Below are 21,385 nucleotides of genomic sequence, written 5' to 3'. Positions count from 1 at the left end.
ATAAATCACAATACAAAAAAATGTTTTGTTAAAAGCTTTTGAGCAAACACTGAGGAACAAAATACCTGTGTCAAGTCAACATATTATGAAAATCACTTATACAGGAAATAGCCAGGAAAACAAATTGCTTAGACAAGCAGAGGAAATAAACAACAGATGAAGTGAGGCCTAAACGGAATCGTGACAGATTGTGCCCTACATAACTAATTTTAAACCATCCTTCAGACAGAAAGACTCCACAACTTGTGTTGCACATTCAAGGTGCAATAATTCTCAATTTTCTCAACACGGTCACACGTTCTTGCAAGAGAGCAAAGCTGTCTCCCTCTCTCTCTCTCTCTCTCTCTCTCTCTCTCTATTTCTCTCGTTTATAAAATGTCACTTAAATAAAACGTTGCCATGTTACCAACGCCTCCACCATCTTCATGCACAACAATACAATATTGTAATTACGCTTCAGCTATGGCTGTTAGTCACTGAGGTGCTACAGTGGAAACACAGGAGAAAAAAAACACAGATACAGAAATTCTGATAAAAATGCACAATTATGAAGAACTTGATGCACAAACTGACTGCAACCAGCAGTGTCTGACTGTAACAGTCGAGACCACATCCACATCAAATCCCATCCAAATCCAATGCAATCTAAGGCTCTTCACTATTAACCCACAAGTCAATGCAGCGTTCTTTACCTTTAATAGGACACAGACCAAGTTCATGCCACATTACACATGGAATGTCAGTGTACATGTAATGCAAACATGTAATACTGAAATGATATACAAGATGAGATAATGTGTATATACTCTGTATTTTAATTTTGTAATGGTTTAATTGTTATTTAATACTGTAAAGGACCACACACCTATTTTGTTTTTTCCTTTCAGCATGTGTTATTGTAATGTGACATTTGATTCCATATGATTAATAACTTATCAGGCAACATGTTGATTATTTCTTTATCAATTAAAAAAAAAACGCTAGATCTATTTTTTTTTTTTTTTAAGCTCTGGTCTAACCAATATTAAAGCCTCATTCGCAGATTAACCTGAGAAGCCTTAGGGTTACAGAGACTGAGGTACGTGAACTGGTTCATGTTGAGCTTGTGTTCAACAATGTGGAAAACACAAAACACCTTTAGTGCTCAGAGATCTGACAGGTGGACATCTCTAAGAACTGACATGAAGCGTCTCAGGGCACTTTTTACACCTGTAGTTCATTTCTCTGGTCTGAACCTGTTGAGTTCGTTTACTTAACGCACCAAAAATGAGCCCCAACAAACCATGCGAGCATGATTCCTCTGATTAGTTAGAGCTGTCTGGTGCAGGAGCCAGAAAGTAATTAATAGACAGTATATTTATGGAAATAAAGAGAGATGTCCCATGTTTAAGAGTAGCACTATCTATCTGTACAGTTTAAAGGTGCTTTCGCTCGGAGCAGTAGAAGAAACAGCACTTATTCATGATTTTGTTTATTAGATTTAGTGATAAATCCCAGCTGGCTAGCTAAACATGACTACTACTTAGCCATTTTTGTTTGAACCAAAAAAAAGCATTTCTGAAATTACCAGCGACAACGCAGACCAGAAAAGTCTACCTGATGATGAACTGTGGATATAAAAGTGGGTCAAAACAGCTGAAGCCTCATTTATCAAGCATCTCAGAGTAAAGGTGGTGATCTTAGATCATGTCTCATCAGGTGTCTAATAGAATGCAATAAAATGATTTAACTGATCCTAGATCAGTATTCTTACTTCTATAAGTTTGATAACTATGGTGTTTTGTGGAAGCTGTGTCTCTATCTTCACAGAGATGGAGAATGTCTTTAAGTAAAGAGTTCTGTAAAGAGTACAGTACATTCTCTTAGCTTTAAAAGTTGTTTATTAGTGAGGTTGAATGTTATTAGGCAGGTATCACTTGCAATGCACTACATAATTAGCTACAATAATCTCTGTTCGTGTAGCTCTTAAGACATTTGTAAGCTGATATGCATTGCTTACTTTAATACCTCAACAATAGTCATCAGGCACAATATGTTGGAACACACATTTAATAAAATATGCTTTAACATAATACTGTATTATACTATACTTTCACTTTCAGGATCTACTTTTTTCAACTATTGAAACTTTGTTTAAACTAGCGTTCATGGCTTCCAACTAGACCCAACTTTAGCACTGGTTTTCTTTAAACTAGCATTTACTCCTTCTAACTAGACCCAACCTCAGCACTGGTTTTCTTTAAATTAGCATTTACCCCTTTTAACTTAATCCAACTTTAGCACTGGTTTTCTTTAAACTAGCATTTACTCCTTTTACCTAAACCCAACTTTAGCACTGGTTTTCTTTAAACTAGCATTTACTCCTAACTGAACCCAACTTTAGCACTGGTTTTCTTTAAACTAGCATTTACTCCTTCTAACAAAACCCAACTTTAGCACTGGTTTTCTTTAAACTAGCATTTACTCCTAACTAAACCCAACTTTAGCACTGGTTTTCTTTAAACTAGCATTTACTCCTCTTAACTAAACCCAACTTTAGCACTGGTTTTCTTTAAACTAGCATTTACTCCTTCTAACTAAACCCAACTTTAACACTGGTTTTCTTTAAACTAGCATTTACCCCTTCTAACTAGACCCAACCTCAGCACTGGTTTTCTTTAAATTAGCATTTACTCCTTTTAACTAAACCCAACTTTAGCACTGGTTTTCTTTAAACTTGCATTTACTCCTTCTAACTAAACCCAACTTTAACACTGGTTTTCTTTAAACTAGCATTTACTCCTTTTAACTAAACCCAACTTTAGCACTGGTTTTCTTTAAACTTGCATTTACTCCTTCTAACTAAACCCAACTTTAGCACTGGTTTTCTTTAAACTAGCATTTACTCCTAACTAAACTCAACTTTAGCAATGGTTTTCTTTAAACTAGCATTTACTCCTAACTGAACCCAACTTTAGCACTGGTTTTCTTTAAACTAGCATTTACTCCTTCTAACAAAACCCAACTTTAGCACTGGTTTTCTTTAAACTAGCATTTACCCCTTCTAACTAGACCCAACCTCAGCACTGGTTTTCTTTAAATTAGCATTTACTCCTTTTACCTAAACCCAACTTTAGCACTGGTTTTCTTTAAACTAGCATTTACTCCTAACTAAACCCAACTTTAGCACTGGTTTTCTTTAAACTAGCATTTACTCCTCTTAACTAAACCCAACTTTAGCACTGGTTTTCTTTAAACTAGCATTTACTCCTTCTAACTAAACCCAACTTTAGCACTGGTTTTCTTTAAACTAGCATTTACTCCTAACTAAACTCAACTTTAGCAATGGTTTTCTTTAAACTAGCATTTACTCCTTTTAACTTAATCCAACTTTAGCACTGGTTTTCTTTAAACTAGCATTTACTCCTTCTAACTAAACCCAACTTTAGCACTGGTTTTCTTTAAACTAGCATTTACTCCTTTTACCTAAACCCAACTTTAGCACTGGTTTTCTTTAAACTAGCATTTACTCCTAACTAAACCCAACTTTAGCACTGGTTTTCTTTAAACTTGCATTTACTCCTTCTAACTAAACCCAACTTTAGCACTGGTTTTCTTTAAACTAGCATTTACTCCTTTTAACTAAACCCAACTTTGGCACTGGTTTTCTTTAAACTAGCATTTACTCCTTTTAACTAAACCCAACTTTAGCACTGGTTTTCTTTAAACTAGCATTTACTCCTTCTAATTAAACCCAAATTTAGAACTGGTTTTCTTTAAACTAGCATTCACTCCTTTTAACTAAACCCAACTTTAGCACTGGTTTTCTTTAAACTAGCATTTACTCCTTTTAACTAAACCCAACTTTAGCACTGGTTTTCTTTAAACTAGCATTTACTCCTTTTACCTAAACCCAACTTTAGCACTGGTTTTCTTTAAACTAGCATTTACTCCTTTTAACTAAACCCAACTTCAGCACTGGTTTTCTTTAAACTAACATTTACTCCTTTTAACTAAACCCAACTTTAGCACTGGTTTTCTTTAAACTAGCATTTACTCCTAACTAAACCCAACTTTAGCACTGGTTTTCTTTAAACTAGCCTTTACTCCTTTTACCTAAACCCAACTTTAGCACTGGCTTTCTTTAAACTAGCATTTACTCCTAACTAAACCCAACTTTAGCACTGGTTTTCTTTAAACTAGCCTTTACTCCTTTTACCTAAACCCAACTTTAGCACTGGTTTTCTTTAAACTAGCATTTACTCCTAACTAAACCCAACTTTAGCACTGGTTTTCTTTAAACTAGCATTTACTCCTAACTAAACCCAACTTTAGCACTGGTTTTCTTTAAACTAGCATTTACTCCTTTTAACTAAACCCAACTTTAGCACTGGTTTTCTTTAAACTAGCATTTACTCCTTCTAACTAAACCCAGCTTTAACACTGGTTTTCTTTAAACTAGCATTTACTCCTTTTAACTAAACCCAACTTTAGCACTGGTTTTCTTTAAACTAGCATTTACTCCTAACTAAACCCAACCTCAGCACTGGTTTTCTTTAAATTAGCATTTACTCCTTTTAACAAAACCCAATTTTAGCACTGGTTTTCTTTAAACTAGCATTTACTCCTTTTAACTAAACCCAACTTTAGCACTGGTTTTCTTTAAACTAGCATTTACTCCTAACTAAACCCAACTTTAGCACTGGTTTTCTTTAAACTAGCATTTACTCCTTTTAACTTATTCCAACTTTAGCACTGGTTTTCTTTAAACTAGCATTTACCCCTTCTAACTAGACCCAACTTCAGCACTGGGTTTCTTAAACTAACATTTACTCCTTTTAACTAAACCCAACTTTAGAACGGGTTTTCTTTAAACTAGCATTTACTCCTTCTAACTAAACCCAACTTTAACACTGTTTTTCTTTAAACTAGCATTTACTCCTTCTAACTAGACCCAACCTCAGCACTGGTTTTCTTTAAATTAGCATTTACTCCTTTTAACTAAACCCAATTTTAGCACTGGTTTTCTTTAAACTAGCATTTACTCCTTTTAACTAAACCCAACTTTAGCACTGGTTTTCTTTAAACTAGCATTCACTCCTTCTAATTAAACCCAAATTTAGCACTGGTTTTCTTTAAACTAGCATTCACTCCTTTTAACTAAACCCAACTTTAGCACTGGTTTTCTTTAAACTAGTGTTCACTGCTTCCAACTAGACTTAGGTTTAGCACTGTGCAACCATTTGATGGCATTTACCCATTTGATGGCATTTACCCATTTGTTATTGTTGTTGTGTTTTTTTTACAACATGGCCTTTAATTAACTGGCTCCTAAAATGTAAAAGCCACTGCTGTAAATATTTTTTTCCCCTCTGTATCTCCTCTACTGTTTATATATGCTTTTGCGGTCCATAAAAAGGTTTGCAGAATATTTTTTGTCTGACATCAGATGCAGTAAGATGTAGTGATGTGTCTGGTATCATCCAGCACTCATGAAATCTGATCAGAAGCGTCACTGGAGACGCATTCAAAGCACATGGAAAATGCCAGCTGTAAACGTCATTCCTCTCGCTGCCCATATGTCATCAGATCAAACCACACAGACTTTAATATCTGGGCATTAAATTACTGATAAGCTGCATACACCATCAGCATTTGTTTCTCAAATGTTTTTATTAATCAACACCTTTACTCATTCAGTGCATACTATACTAGCTGTGTTAGCAATGTGGGGATAATTTAATTAAGGGATCATACACTTTTTAACCAATAAATTTACATGATTTTTCCATGCCTTCAAGGCAACTTTATGACCATAAACCAAAAATACACTAAAACTGTCATTAAAATTGATAACAGCAGGCCTAAAATGAATCTGATAAAAATGTTGACATACTCTTTAATAATAAAATGTGTGTCAGATCCTGAGAGCTTCATTGTGTCTTAGCTGATGTATTTGTTTTTTCAAACTAGATTTTCATCAATAACGAAACACAAAGATTTGTAGACCAAATTTCCATGACTTTTCCAAAACTGTCCAGGTATTTTTATTTTTCCAAGACCTGGAAATTGCTACTTTTAAAATTCCATTACTTTTCCATGTTTCCAGTTTTTCTTTTAAGTTCTAATCAACCTCAATGTAATCTTTAGTTGAACTAAGCAGCTCTCTCCATTGAAATGTGTAGAACGCCTTATGGCTAAAGTACTAATGGACACGTACTGAAGGTACTGATTTTAAGGGCCTGCAGATACCCTGCAATCAAACAGACACAATGATACTGAACAAAACAATCACACATACAGTGCAATTTGAAAAACTGTATGAAAAAAACTGATTAATTCACATTTCTTCCAGAGGAAAAAAACAACATTATGGAGCTTCCCAAGGCTGTGGAACATTGTGACAAGCAGCCACAAAAAAGAAAATGCTTTTTCCCAAAGCATGAAAACCCTCTCTTCTCTAAAGCTTTTCAACATCACTAACAGATACTTAATCTGCCACCTCTGTGCCTTAATTACACAGCCAGTCCCCACTAATGAAGAGAGTGCTGTAATACGCCATGAGAAAAACAGCAGTAATAAAACATGACATGTTCACATCAAACAATCCAGCAATTACGTCTTCACAGAAAGATCCCCAAACTGTTTTTTCCAGAACTAAGCAATGGGTTGGTAGCAAGACTTTAGATACTTAGATGTTTAGATCCTGTATAATTTCAATGTGGAGCTGAGAAGAGGAAGGCTGATTATATAAGGCTTCTTTCGTAAAAGCAATAATTCTACATTTACCCATAAAAATTTAACCCATGAAAAGAAACAAATTTGAACATGTAAATAAACAACAACAACAACAAAAAAAAAGATTTCTTCCATAAGAAAACCTGTGGATGATTGTTCCTTATAGCAGCTAAAGACTTTTCTTTTAAATCAGAGAGAGTACTATTACTGAGTTGGGGGGGAGGGGGTGATAAAATATGATAAAGAGCAGTAATATGCTTCTGCTCTCATGAATGCAAATCCACATATAGCTCTGGAAAAAAATAAGAGACCACATCAGTTCTGAATCAGTTTCTCTGATTTTGCTATTTATAGGTTTATGTTTGAGTAAAAAGAACATTGTTGTTTTATTCTATAAACTACAGACAACATTTCTCCCAAATTAAAAAAAGATGCAGAGCTTTCAGACCTCAAATAATACAGAGAAAACAAGTTTATACTCATTAAGTTTCAAGAGTTCAGAATTCAATATTTGGTGGAATAACCCTGGTATTTAATCACAGTTTTCATGCATCTTGGCATGTTCTCCTCCATCTGTCTTACACACTGCTTTTGGATAACTTTATACCTTTACTCCTGGTGCAAAAATTCAAGCAGTTCAGCTTGGTTTATTCCAGAGCTGTATATTTATTCATATATTTAAACAGGGTGTCCGGTAGGTCCCAGGACTTTTTTCTGACAATAACAGTTACTTGAACAATCCTAGCACTGCTAATGGCACAAATACAAGAGTTACTGCAAATATAAACACATAAGAATTGCAAACTTTGTCCTGAATTTGTGTTTCTTTGGTTTAAAGAAGTGTGAATGATCAGATTGAAAAAAAAAAACAGCTATAGACTGTACTAGCAAGTAATCAGTCATACACTCGAACTCAACAGTACTTATTTGTTTGTGCATCTATAAGGACTTGCAAGTTTGTGGTAAAGTTTGTGAAGGGACTAATCTACATTTTAGGGGGAAATACAGAATGCTGGTCATCCTTTAGTACATTACTTCTAGTGCAGAACTGGAGCTCAAATTGTGGTAATTTGTAAGCTCTGCTGTGTTGTGAGGATTGCTGTACTGTGCTGAGTGATGTACTTTTAAAAGGGGTATCTAGTTAGTACAGTTGCACAATATCAAAAGTATATTGCCACTGGACAATTGTTGCTTTTTATCTTTTAAAAAAAAAGCATCATGGTCAATCAAATAATCTATTAGTGTTAATTTAACACTGTGAATGCAAGGTTCTTGAGGTTGTAATTTCAAACATTTTAAGACCATTCTCAGTGAGTTCTTCCTTTTTAGCCCCAATCTCAGATTGTGTCAAATTGTTTGATGGCTTGAGCCCACTGAGGATTTTCTCTTTCAACACTAAATGTGTTGATGTGAAAAATAATTTTCATTAGCTTTTCTGTATAACTGTCACATAGCTGCAATTGGTGCTTTTTTAGTTTTTATTTTTTCGGTGCTAAGATTAGGCACTGGCACTCAACGTGGTGACTGTTTTAGGACACAACACCTTCCTCAATTCTCTAAACTACCTCAAAGGTCAACAGACTACAGAGTGATCATTCAACAAACAATGTCAAATTGTAAATTCAAGAAGTAAAAACTATACCAACCTAAATTTAATAAAATCAACTATGATGCTTTTAAATGTAATTTGACAACATCTTTACCAACACAAGTGTCCTGTAGCAGAGTCTCCAAAGCCCTTAAAGTTTACAGAATGTAAATATATAAAACAATAATACTACATAATACATTTGTTCCATAAATAAATAAAAAAATATCACGATTTTTCTACGACTTTTCCATGCCTTCAAGGCAAATTTTTATAACTATATTATTTTTTTCAAAACATCAGTGCAAAAATGGACAATAAAACCAAAAATCAACTAAAACTATAATCAATTTTGCCTGAAATGAATTTGACACAATCTTTAATAATAAAATGTGTGTCAGATACTGAGAGCTCCATTGTGTAGGTCTAAATTACAGAATAAAATTACTGTATCTCTAGCTCAAAATAGTATTTTTCCGTCGATAAACTGAAACACAAAGAAACACTTATCCAGGACTGGAAATTGCTTTTTTCAGATTGTAAAATAACTGAAAATAACTTGTTTTACTGCAGATAAAAAGGGTTTTGCATCACCAACACTTGTAGCCTGTTTATGGGCCAAGGCCTGACGAAGGCTTAAACCAAAGCCCAAACGCTTAGGTACCATTTAAAACAAAAATAATAAAAAAAAATAAAATAAAATAAAAAGCTTTGTAAATAGCCATAAACTGTTCAGCATATGCCTCAACCAGCAATTAACTTTATACCGAAGAGAAGAATCTCCCATTATACAACTTAAGTGTTAAAAGCAAACTCATTGATAAATCAACCAATTATCTGCTTTAAAAAAAAAAAATCACAGTTTATATTAATATTACCCACCATTAGATTCACATCTTGTGGGACTGGTCAATAACATGGTAATTACCAAACCATAACTAGTTCATCAGGTTTAAATCAAGTTATCTACTGTACTGCACAGTGATCCACCACAGAGTTGGAGATCTGGGTGTCTGATCTACTGCACAGTGTTGGCAGTGTGTCCAGTCAAATTAAAATATGACGAGGCATGCCTCAAGCCTCAGAGGTCACTGTAATGTGACACAGGGAGAAACCCTGAGAGAGGAGTGAAGATGAGTGACCCTGTGTTCACCCGACATCTGATCCTTACAGAGACATTTTGCTGAGATATAAATATGTAAATGTATATTTACATTTTTGAAATCAGCCGACCAAGCTGTCTGTATAGACACAAAGCTGTGTTTGCATTTCAAAACATTGTGTTCATTTCCCAGACAGGGATTAAGCCTTGGTCTGAAGTAGACAGCATTCTGAATTAGGGGTGGGCAATATTATATTGTATACAATATATCGTGACAGAAATATCATGATATAAAATCCATATCGTGATAATAGGGCTGTTCTGTCTTAAAAGTAGTCTATTATTTACTGTGAAGCTTTAGGTGTATTTATTGTATAATTGTTTTAGTTTCCAGTTTATATGCATGCACTAAATAATCTGCAATATTATTTGCTGCATTATATTATTTTATGCTATATTGTTTATTTCGCCACATTATGATTATACTGTTATACTATTATACTATATTCTGAAATGAATGAATTATTTTAGTTTTTCTATATCGCCAAGTATATCGTTATCGCAAAAATACCCTGAAATATCGTGATATTATTTTAGAGCCATATCGCCCACCCTTATTCTGAATGCAGAGTCTTCTCTATTGAAAAAGAAAAACTATTCAGGACTGGGGTGTGTATTGGCTATGCGCTACTTATCACAAAACAATGGTTATGATTACATATATTAATATTAGAGGTGGGAATCCTAGGTCAAATCACAATACGATATTATAATAAATGGGATTTTGTAATACACTATATATCACAAGACAATTATGTACAGTAATAAAATAGTCCTAAATAAGTAAATACCTGGAATTTTGGATTAACTGGTGTCACTTTCACAAAATTTAATAACCAATATTCTTCACCGCAGGTTTATCCTATTCATTTGATTAGCACCACTACCTGGAGTAATAAAGCAGTAACTTTAGTAAGTCAAATTGGGGGTGTGTTTAGAGAGACTATGGTTTAATAAAACACTGATATTCGACACCACCTAACAATAATGTTTCGTAAATGAAAACTCCCCCTCTCAATATATATTTTTAATTGTGGTTGATATAATATCCTTCCAATATCAATTAATATTAAAACCATGAAGAAATGGACAAAATAGTTTACTATTCTTCAGAACAGAGCGCAAGAAGATGGGTTTAAACAACTCAAAATAAAACACAGTTTGACACTAAGCGTTACACTATTAATCTTTGCATCTTCAACAGGAGTGATGCAAAACACACTGCAGCATTAAAATACTTTAATTTTTACACTCCCACCCAAGACTATGCTTAATCCTGTAAAAACACACTTTGTGTGTTTTCAGACACAAGTCTATAAATGCTAGTAATGGTCATGATAAACACATTTAAAAAAGCAAAAAAAAAAAAAACAATCTAAAACTATGAATTTCTTTATCAGATTTCATAATTTCTAGAAAAAAAGCAAAAAAAATAAAAAGCACTGGCCTGCAGGTCTATAACTCAAAAGCCACTATAGAACAAATGCCAAATATAATTCCTGAAGTCCAATTCTCCATTTCTTCTAGCTCAGCCAAAAAAGGATGTCTGCTCAATATAAATCTGAGCAAAATTAATGAAGCACGAAACAAGTTTAAAGGGATTTAAGAAGCTACAGCCTACAAACGCTGTTCAGTCGGTTACAGCTCACATTTAAAGAATTTACAGAAAAATGTTTCCCATAACCTCCTCAGAAACGTTACTGACATAAGAATTAGTAAATTAAACGATACACTCTAAAAAAAAAAAAAAAAAATTATACACAAACAAACAAATAAATAAATAAATAAATAAAAATACACTGAGGTACTGGGAGTCTGATAAATTGGTATTGTAATATTGCTGTACTTAAGGGTTAAGAGCTAATAGTGACCAAATCACAATCTATAGCTGCTTTGAGACCTGGCATGTTTGATCCAGACATCTGAACAATTTGATCCGAACCAGAATTGCAAAAGTGAACGGTGTCGCAAAACACAGTCCAGACCTCAGCACCAAAAAATGGCCCGACAAAGAGGTGGTCTTTGGCCTGGACCAAATTAACCATGTTCCCATTTAATGAAAACTCTTTTTTTTCGGACAAATTACAGAAAGTTAAGGCAGGTTACTGTCACTCATTAAACAATACAGATTATATAAGAATCTGTGTTATGCCAAAATATGAGTCCACTGCATGTGTATGCTTGTCACGCAGCAGAATGAGCACACCCAATTACACTAGTGATTACTGTATCTACTGTAACTGTAGATTAACCCCTATTTATAAACAGAAATAAAAAAAATACACACATTCTACTGCAAGATGCACATGCATGCAAAGGGGAGTCAAATTTTGGCAGAATTTACAACACATGAAAAGGGAGGTTACCCAACTGACATTATAGAAACCAATTAATATGAAAGAACAACAGGAAATAGAAAAGTTCTCAATAAACTGTAGTGTGAAACCAAAACTACCCGGGCCAAACACATACACAATGAAAGCTTGGTTACGAATCTGATCCAAACTTTCAGGTGTGAAAACCCTAATAAATTGTCAGTGTCAAGAATGTGACTTAAGCCTAAATAAAAGGTGACTTATTTTCAAAAGCTTTCCAAGATGGAGCTAAATACACTGAACTAATCTCCACCATTTAGGCCCGTCCCCAATTGATAAGCTAGCTAGAAATGCTCTACAATTTGTTGCTGTTAAAATGTTGTCTTTTTATTCAGTATTTTTAAAATGTTGAATTAGAATTTCTTCTGACTGGTTCTACTGCTCGACTGTGTGATAAATTATCTTCTTAAACCACTGCTAATTTTTCAATATCTATCTATCTATCTATCTATCTATCTATCTATCTATCTATCTATCTATCTATCTATCTATCTATCTATCTATCTATCTATCTATCGTTCAAAACATTATGTTTTAATAATCTAAAATAATCTTTTCATAAACAGTTTTTTTTTTTTTGTGAGCCAATCATGCTCATTTTACAGACATGGATAAAGCGCTGGCTGCCACATCTCGGTGTGCATTCTGTTTCCTCACTTATTAACCAACATATTCCCTGTGGGACACTTACTACTACGTAGTACTGGGTACTAAGGCAGTAGAACATGGCAGCAATGCTTTGGATACTTCCTGACTCCTACTACACGCCTCAGGGCATACTAGCCACACAGGACCAACCAGTGTGAAAACAGCACCAGAACATGCTGGTGGTGTGCTAGCTGAGAGGTATTGCTATATTGTGACCTCATTCAGATCTTCAGATAAGAATTTGAGGATCTGATGAAAGAAATTAAATAAAATTAAGGAATTGGCCAATTAAACACTGATCCCCATTTCAGAAATAACCATGGTCACACATACAAAAGCAATAAAAAGAGGAGAGGCTCCAGCTTAAGGTGCAAATTGTCTGTTGTAAATAAAATTGGCTTGAGAAAGCTGGTCTGAGTGTTGAATCCAAGTTTCACAGCTCAAAAAGTAGCAAACCATACCTTAAAAATATAACAGTAATTACTATAGCACACTACTAGGTATAGTACTATTGAAGCACCAAATATATTCAGTAAACAAAAATATTCACCCAGAGAAAAAGAGAAAGTGTGTGTTTAAACTAATTAGTTCAGACAAATTAGATTAATTCACTGCAAGACTGGATTAAAACATTATTCAAATTTAAACAGTTTGATGTTCACTAGGGCTGCAACGATTAGTCGATATAATCGACAATGTCGATTATCTAAATTTGTCGACTACAAATTTCATTGTCGATTAATCGTTAATTTGTAACAGTACCGCATTACACAAAGTTTTAGAGCAGGGGTGTCCAAACTTTTATTGTTGGGGGCCAGAAGGATAAATATAAATATATAATATAATATATTTGAAGTCACAGGCCACACTCTGTAATAAAACAAATAATGAAATATACCACTTTAAATAATACTTTTTTCCAGATTATTTCATTCACACACCATTTTACTTGACTAACTATCTTTTAGATAGTTCACTTGACTAACCGCTTTTAGACTCTTTGGCCTGTTTTTCTGCGCAAGAAATGCGTGTCACTCATGTGACATGTGTCACTCACACAGTTTACACACAACTTAATCTGTCTCCAAAAGTGCCCAAATTCAACGGATTACATATTTAATCACTAAATATCAAACATCCAGACATTTAAATGCCTTTTAAATCTCATGTTTAGCTGTTTCTATCGTTTTTAGAGATGGAGGAATTGGCAGAAATAATCGTTGACTAATCCACCAATCAAGAAAATAGTCAGATTAGTCGACTAGCAAAATAATCAATAGTTGCAGCCCTGATTTTTGTGCCAATACCAATGTGACCCATGAAATTATTATACAAAGTCTGCATTCTGAAATTAATTTAGGCTTTGTTACCACAGTCAGATCCTTTATCAGACTCATGCAATTTGTGGGCAAGCAGTTTACCTATATAATGTGAATTGCCAGATTGGATTTCATGCATCATTTATGATCATTTATAGAGGAAAGCAAAAATAACAAAAAAAGTATGTAGCATTTGGCTAGATTTTGCACAAAAAGTGATTTTTCCAAAGATTATAATGTTTCTGCAGAAGTGACATGCATATACCCATCAATGTGCACATGCACCCATTTCAGGGACAGATATGTTCACATTACACACAAAAAATGGAATTGAATAATGAAGACTAATGTGAACGTAGCCTTATGTGTCTCACATAAGTCTTCATTAGAATCCAATCAGATCACATTTAGGGGTTTAAGGATTGCAGCAGCTCCTCTATCAGAGAAAGCTGCAGTTCCTTAAGGTTAATTTTTATCTGGCCCCACTCACAATCACAACTCTCTTATCAGTGATTGGCCAAACGAGAGATTTGATATTTTTGGTTTTAGCTGAAATTAAGTTTACATACAGAATCAGAGGCCTATGAAAAAAATCGCCACATCTTGGGTGGCTAGAGGAAATGTTCAGCACCTAAAAACAATACTAGGGCTCCAGTTTAACACTGTTTCATCATCCTGGGGATGGTACAATTTTTGGGCCGCTTTCAGATGGAGAATTTGTGTGCGGTAAAACCAGTTATAAGCCGTTTTTTTAAATAGAACGCCGTTTGTTTGAAATATGACTGGACTTTTTCCTATTGCTTAGCATACAGTCTTACAGTCAAGCTTTTTAACATAGAGCCAATCAGTGGGGAAAATATGTGGGGAAATATTTGTGGTTTGTGGATTGCCACCTCAGTCAACTGTGGAACTTCAAAAGTGGCAACTGTAATACTTCTCCACCTCCAGACCAATGTCAGAATTGTGGTTGTAAGACCAACAGATACTGATGGACTTCATGGCCCCTGGACTGATGGCCTTCAATGTAAGACTGTTAATGTGCCAATCAGGGGAAGAAAAAAAAAATTGTGGCCAATGAACCGTATAGTGCAGAACTGTGGTACTTTCCACATCATTGACCTGTAGATAACTGGAGGCAGAATTTACTATGCATTTGATTCTGCTTTTCTTTAAAAGCCAGTTCACCAGAGGAGGATATCAGGGCTAATGCTCCTAACTAAAGACGTTGGTTCCAGTTTGTATCTGAGCTTGGAGGACATTCTGTACAGTATTCAAGCTGCTATCATATTCTAGATCTTAATACAACCCATTTCTTCACTATTGACCATGTGCATCACCAACAGAGCCGAAAGTCTATTATTAACCAACCACAAAGCTAAAACAGAATGGTTACCAACTTCTGTACGAGTCCACTTTACCCAAGGCTTAGACTTCAGATTATTAACAACTTTCTTGCAGAAATGAATTCCATAATAACAAGGGCCAGGTTAAACACACTATAACCACTCAAACCCAGGTGAAGCTAGTTAGGTTCTTCAAAAAAAGGTATTTAAATATACAATAACCGAACATGTCCTTAAAAAATAAATAAATGTATCCTCTTCACACAGCAGGTAAAATCGACAAATCCTATATATTGTTTAGGCTGTTCACATAATATTTGTGTAACCCATCATTTCTTTCATGGCATCTATATGAAAGGTTTTCACTTTGTACGTGGCACTCATGGGCTTTATGTTAAGTTTCACTTTAATCCCAGACAGATTCTCAACAGCTATAAACAATTTTAGAATGCAGCCCATCTTATAACTGAGAATTCACTCTAGCTAGATGAAAAGGACACATTATTCGGCCCTGCTCATGTTTTTATTTATGTATTTATTTTATTAATGTTTGACAATCTGTTTGGCCAATTTATCAGGAAACCTAATAAAGTGCAGATCTGTATGAGGCCTTGTTTTTCTGCCACTTAGGTCCTCAAACCACTGCTGCTATCAATTTTTCTATCTACATATTGTCACTTTCTGCTCTCCTCACAGTCTTTTCTTTTTCTATTTGACGTAAAATCCTCACAATTTCAGATCTGGCTGTTCAGACAGTTTTGCATTGCCGTAAATTTGGACATATATCAAATTTCAATACCACATATTAAAGAGACAAATCCAATCAGATTTAGGACACATTTACATGCTCTGTGAACTACGCCAAAGCAACTACAACTCCAGACAATACAAGACATACAAAGAGTTTCAAAACCCAAATCCTAGCAACCCATTTAACCAATCAATTTGCTGGATCAATAGTGGTGGATAAGGTTTGGATCCAAATCAGCAGGTAGGTAGCTCCGCAAGAGTTCTGACCACACTGGAAATTTTATATAAAACTTCAGCTTTTGTCAATAGTAGACCACAACAAAAAGTAAGACGTAAAAATCAACATTAAAACTAACATCCGGTCACTTGAGATTCAGCCCAGTTCAAAAAGTTGCATCAATCTAAGCCACGTTGACTTAAAAAGACCTATAAAGTCTATAAAAGATAACCAAAAGACAACTCCACAGCAGTTAAACTGTAGGCAGCTACATAAAAAATAACAAAATGTTGGTAGTGTCTTGGTTCTGACTAAAAGTCAGAACGTTTTTGAGTCATTTCTTATTTGACTTCTTCCATCCTCCTTTTAAAACAGCCCATCTCCTACCTAAGCTGGTTAGGGGTTCCCTTATCTCTTTGAAACTCTCTCACGCCCCATCCTCCTGCTTCACTTTCAGTGCTTTGGGGGAGCTGGGAGAGCTGCTGAGGGAAGGGGAAAGAGGTGTTATTCACAATAAAACACACAGTCACACAGCAGGACAAAAGGAATCAGCTAACAATGCATTTACACTGTTACACAGAAAACTGTTCTAATGCTCAGTGAATGTGTGTAAGAATGAGTGCAATAATCACACAGACTTCTTTAGGCTTACGAAGTTACAGTGCTGAAGCTTCTTTCTGAAGACAAACCTCTTAAGTGTAAACTCACAAATCCTGAACTTTTAATTAATATATAGCATATAGTGTATGACCCAATATTAATGTAATGACTACTCAATAGAAATTTAGTTCAGCCATAGGGATATCAAAATTGTCATCAACTGACACTATGACCCCGTCCACCCGAATCCGGATATTTTTAAAAACGTAGGTTTTGGTTTGCCTGCTACACGAAAACAGCGGTTTAGGTAAATAAAAACACAGTTTTTTAACACACCTCCCAAAATCTGTCTATCTTTAACGCGTGTTTTTGTGTTATTTTTTTAGGAGCTACGATCATCATTTGAATAGTTTTGCATTTCTGTGTGGATGGGATATTGCCGAAGATGCTGCAAGTAAGGACAAAGATCATTTTTAAAAATGATGACAAAAATATGAGGATTCACTCTGAAGTTTCTACACAAAAAAAAATAATACTACTGGCAAAAAAACTAAAAAGATCATAAAAACTGATGTATAGGTTTAAAACCATGCAAATTACAGCCTGCAGACAAATTAAAATTGCATACTGACTTATTCTGAGCAAATATGATAATACAATACTATTGTAAAATCCCTTCACCTGATGACAAAGTAAAATACACCAGCACTCCCTTCAACTACAGGAAGAAATACAGCACCAACATTTACCATCCTTTACCAAAAACAAAAAGAGCCAGCGACAAATAGCCATTACACATCCAAATAACTCACATATTTCAAAAATAGACTTGCAGAATCTGATCAGATTTGTCCTTTTTGTCCTCCAAAATCCAATTCTGCTTTCTATAGTGTGCATCAGGCTGATTGAAAAAAAGCCAAACTTATGTTCATCTTTACAGGAAAAGGAAAAAGTCTTAACTTTTAGTGGACATTAACGCAAATATAACTGTATTCATGTTATTTTGGAGCATTTCTATTGGCCCATTAATCTGTCTTCCACTACAGATGATATACAGGCTACATCCATACACAACAAAAACCATGTCAGTCACATGTTTAAGTGGCAGGTGCTACATCTTCATACACACACTGCTGTACTAATTTACTTTTAAAAACTCAATAAAAAAATTAACTAAAACTAGTTTTTCTTATCTGCTCAGACCTGCTATTATCATCTGATAATCAGCACGCCACTCACAATAAGAATTAGAGTTAGACAAATAAAAGTACACACATCACAATAAGTTCATAAGCCTGACAATTGCTGCTTATCCTCTAATCCTACATCAAGTACAATAATGTAAACATGCAAACAGAGACATTAAAAAATCAATTTGTTAGATAATATACTTATTAGTAATTAAGATTTATCTACCCTTTACTAAGAGAGCTGCATTGTTTAAATGGCTAATTCTGACGCTACTTAAAAAGCTAGTACAAAAAAAAGCCCCCGTTCTCTGAACTCACTGATTCAGATTCAGACTATTTACCAGAGTAAAGTACTAAACAAACCGGAAAATGTTTAATGGTATTTAATACAAGATCAGGTGGCTGTGGATTAGGAGGTCCCTCCAAGTCCAAGTCAAGTGCCTACATACTCCTGTCCATACAGGGGTGTTTTTATATATCAGATCCCACTGTTTTAATTGGATACAAAAAGTACTCTTTTACTCAGATTTTTTACTTCATATATTTAATATTTTTCATCACAAAAAAAGCCTTCCTAACAGTATTGCAATATAGCTCAGTAAAAAAAATTGAGTTTATAGGTTTATGTTTGAGTAAAATGAACATTGTTGTTTCATTCTTTAAACTACAGACAACATTTCTCCCAAATTCCAAAATAAAATATATTGTCATTTGGAGCATTTATTTGCAGAAAATGAGAAATGGCAGAAATAACAAAAAAGATGCAGAGCTTTCAGACCTTAAATAATAAAAAAAAAACAAGTTCATATTAATAAAGTTTTAAGAAATCAATCAATCAGAAATCAATATTTGGTGGAATAACCCTGGTTTTTAATCACAGTTTTCATGCATCTTGGCATGTTCTCCTCCACCAATCTTACACACTGCTTTTGGATAACTTTATGCCACTCCTGGTGCAAAAATTCAACCAGTTCAGTTTGGTTTGATGGTCCATCTTCCTCTTGATTAGAGGTTTTCAATTGGGTAAAATCAAAGAAACTCATAATTTTTAAGTGGTGGAGCTGTGTATTGAATTGTAACATCTATATTGTGATGAGCATCATATTGCCAGACTCTTTCCAAGAGACAGCCGTAAAACCTACACTGACCGTCTGCAGTAAGTTACGGAAGAAAGGGATATACTTGGCAAAGAGGTCTATACTAAATCACAAGACAGGGCAGGCTAGTTCAATCACACCTGAGAACCTCAATACCACTAACGATAATACAGTTTTAAAAAATTCTGACCATCTTAGATATGACCTATGATCTAAGCCAACCACAATGTAAAATCAACTGGAACTGATTAAAACAAGGCAAAAAAAAAAAAGGAATGCCCAAAGGAATCGGCCTGTATGGTTACTGTCTGCACGGTATCTACTGATCGACAGTTATGTAGCCTGCAAAAACAGCAAAGCACTCTTATGTCAGATACGTAATGAATTCTTCCTCAAACTAATGAGCTAACAGCTAACTTTGTCAAAAGTCTGCCAGACCAATACATTTTCATTGTTTCTGAACTACTTTAAAACAGTTACAATGGCTTTTAGCTCAGCCCCTAAGGACTTGGCAATAGCTCATTAGACGATTGTCTGACAAACTCACCCTTACTTGCTGTAACATAGACTGTTTGTATCATCTGAATTGTATATGTAATCATCTATGTTACAGATAATGAAAATCTTACATACATTTAAATAAACCAACTACCACAAATTTCTATATTCTCCTTCTTTTCATGTACCCTTAACAATGCACTCACATTAGGGCATTCATTTTCAATAACGTACAAATATAGAAATGTGTACTTTTTTTTTTTATAGTGCTTTCAAACTGTTGCACTTAAGAGTAGTACATTATGTCCTCAAACAGCTGCACATCCTAACAGCTCATCACTATGAGACCCACCTGATGAGTTTACCAAAAGTACTCTGACTTAGGTTAAGACAGAGATCGGCAAACATTAAATATATTTCAGTGTTTAGAATGTGCAGTTCCTGATTTTACTAATTTAAGCATTTACCAAGCATATATTATCCCTACATAAATAATTGATTTACTTCTCAGTCACACACTAAGTTGCTATTAAATACTAGAAACTAAAAGAAAAAAGGAATGTAGGAGCACATTCAGGCAGGATTTATGGTTATAAAAACCGAGGCTATGATGCTACTATAATAAATAAACCCAGGTAATTTCCTGGGAGCACAGTGTAATCTGTGAAGACAGGGATTTTGAGTTTCACAGGTCAGTGAATGAAAATAGAAAGTTTTTAAAATTTTACTTCTTTTGCTTGTGGTGATCTAAATACTTACCTTTATAGCTTTAATTGCAGACTTGGTAATCTGGGTCATCTTCGCTTTGGAGATTGGAGGCTTGTATTCGTTGAGAGAGTACAGCTGAAAAACATCAGAAACACATTTTTAAGTATAAAACAATATCACAAGATGGCTCCTAACATGTGACAAAATGTAAAATGATAAAATGTAACTCTGATAACAGTGTTATTTAGGTGGTTCTTTGGGTGATGCCCTAGGAGAACTACACTTGATTCCAATAAAGATCCACATTTGTGGATATAACACACACACACAGCAATAATGCTTAAAGTGAAGAGAACTTAAAAGCAAGTGAAGTTTCTTTTAAGCATATCTTAAGTTTACATAAAGTATCCTACACTCAGCTGTTCACCAAAACAAAAACACAGAAAACAATTAGATACCAACAGATTCTCATGCTGTGATTTATTGATGACGGGCAGAACTTCTCCATATAATAAACGCTCAGCCTAAAACTATGTTTGTAATTTGAAATCAAATAAATATCAGCAATTTAATTAACATTTAAAATCACCTGTTTATTCATTTTGTAAACTGTTGTGTGGGTAAACGATAACAGAATAGGTTTTAGGATTTAACATTTCTTTAACATTTTAAGCAAAATTACATCTTCTACAACTCTGAAACTCTACAACTATTTTTTTAAATCACTGGACATATGAACATGTTTTGCATGTATTGCCTTGACTGATGGGCATGGCCACTCCACTCACTCCTATAAACTGACATATGTGACATCAAACCAGGAATCTCATATATCTGCCTTATGGAAGCTTTTTCATTAAGTAATTGATTGAATGAATTTAATATAAGTGAGTTAAGCAACAAGACACTGACTTTACAAATACAGGTAGACAGACTAGCAGCATCATATATAAAGTATATTCAGCTGCAAAGAGACAACATCTGTAATTCAAAAAAGCATGCAATTGCCAATTACTAATCATTGTTTTTTTTTTATTCAGGCATAGTGTAACATAAGATCTGAGCAAAATAGATCATTAAAAATTTGGAGGCTATGACAGGGGAATTGAGATCATGTAGACCTAATGTACAGTGACCTTTGAATACTGTGCATCTTTTACGTCTAGATGTTTA

General features: G+C 34.5%; 1 protein-coding gene and 1 long non-coding RNA gene across 5 annotated transcripts in view; both read right to left on the bottom strand.

Moving 5' to 3' along the window:
• Positions 1 to 21,385, bottom strand: part of scaf8 (SR-related CTD-associated factor 8) — a 42,921-nt gene that overhangs the window by 17,503 nt on the left and 4,033 nt on the right. For all 4 annotated transcript variants that reach the window (XM_049464141.1, XM_049464140.1, XM_049464142.1 and 1 more), the window contains exon 2: positions 20,264 to 20,347. In XM_049464141.1, the coding sequence (XP_049320098.1) occupies positions 20,264 to 20,347 (84 nt within the window). The remainder of the gene's footprint in view (positions 1 to 20,263; positions 20,348 to 21,385) is intronic.
• LOC125781097 (uncharacterized) lies at positions 1,162 to 5,237 on the bottom strand. Its single transcript, XR_007424197.1, has 3 exons — positions 4,199 to 5,237; positions 3,101 to 3,939; positions 1,162 to 2,788 (listed from the first exon to the last, which is right to left on the bottom strand). It is a non-coding gene; the product is annotated as an uncharacterized LOC125781097 (long non-coding RNA).

This window comes from Astyanax mexicanus, chromosome 14, assembly GCF_023375975.1.
Source record: "Astyanax mexicanus isolate ESR-SI-001 chromosome 14, AstMex3_surface, whole genome shotgun sequence".
Lineage (NCBI taxonomy): Eukaryota > Metazoa > Chordata > Actinopteri > Characiformes > Acestrorhamphidae > Astyanax > Astyanax mexicanus.
Note: the sequence above shows the minus strand (reverse complement) of the source record. Positions and strands in the feature narration are given on the sequence as shown.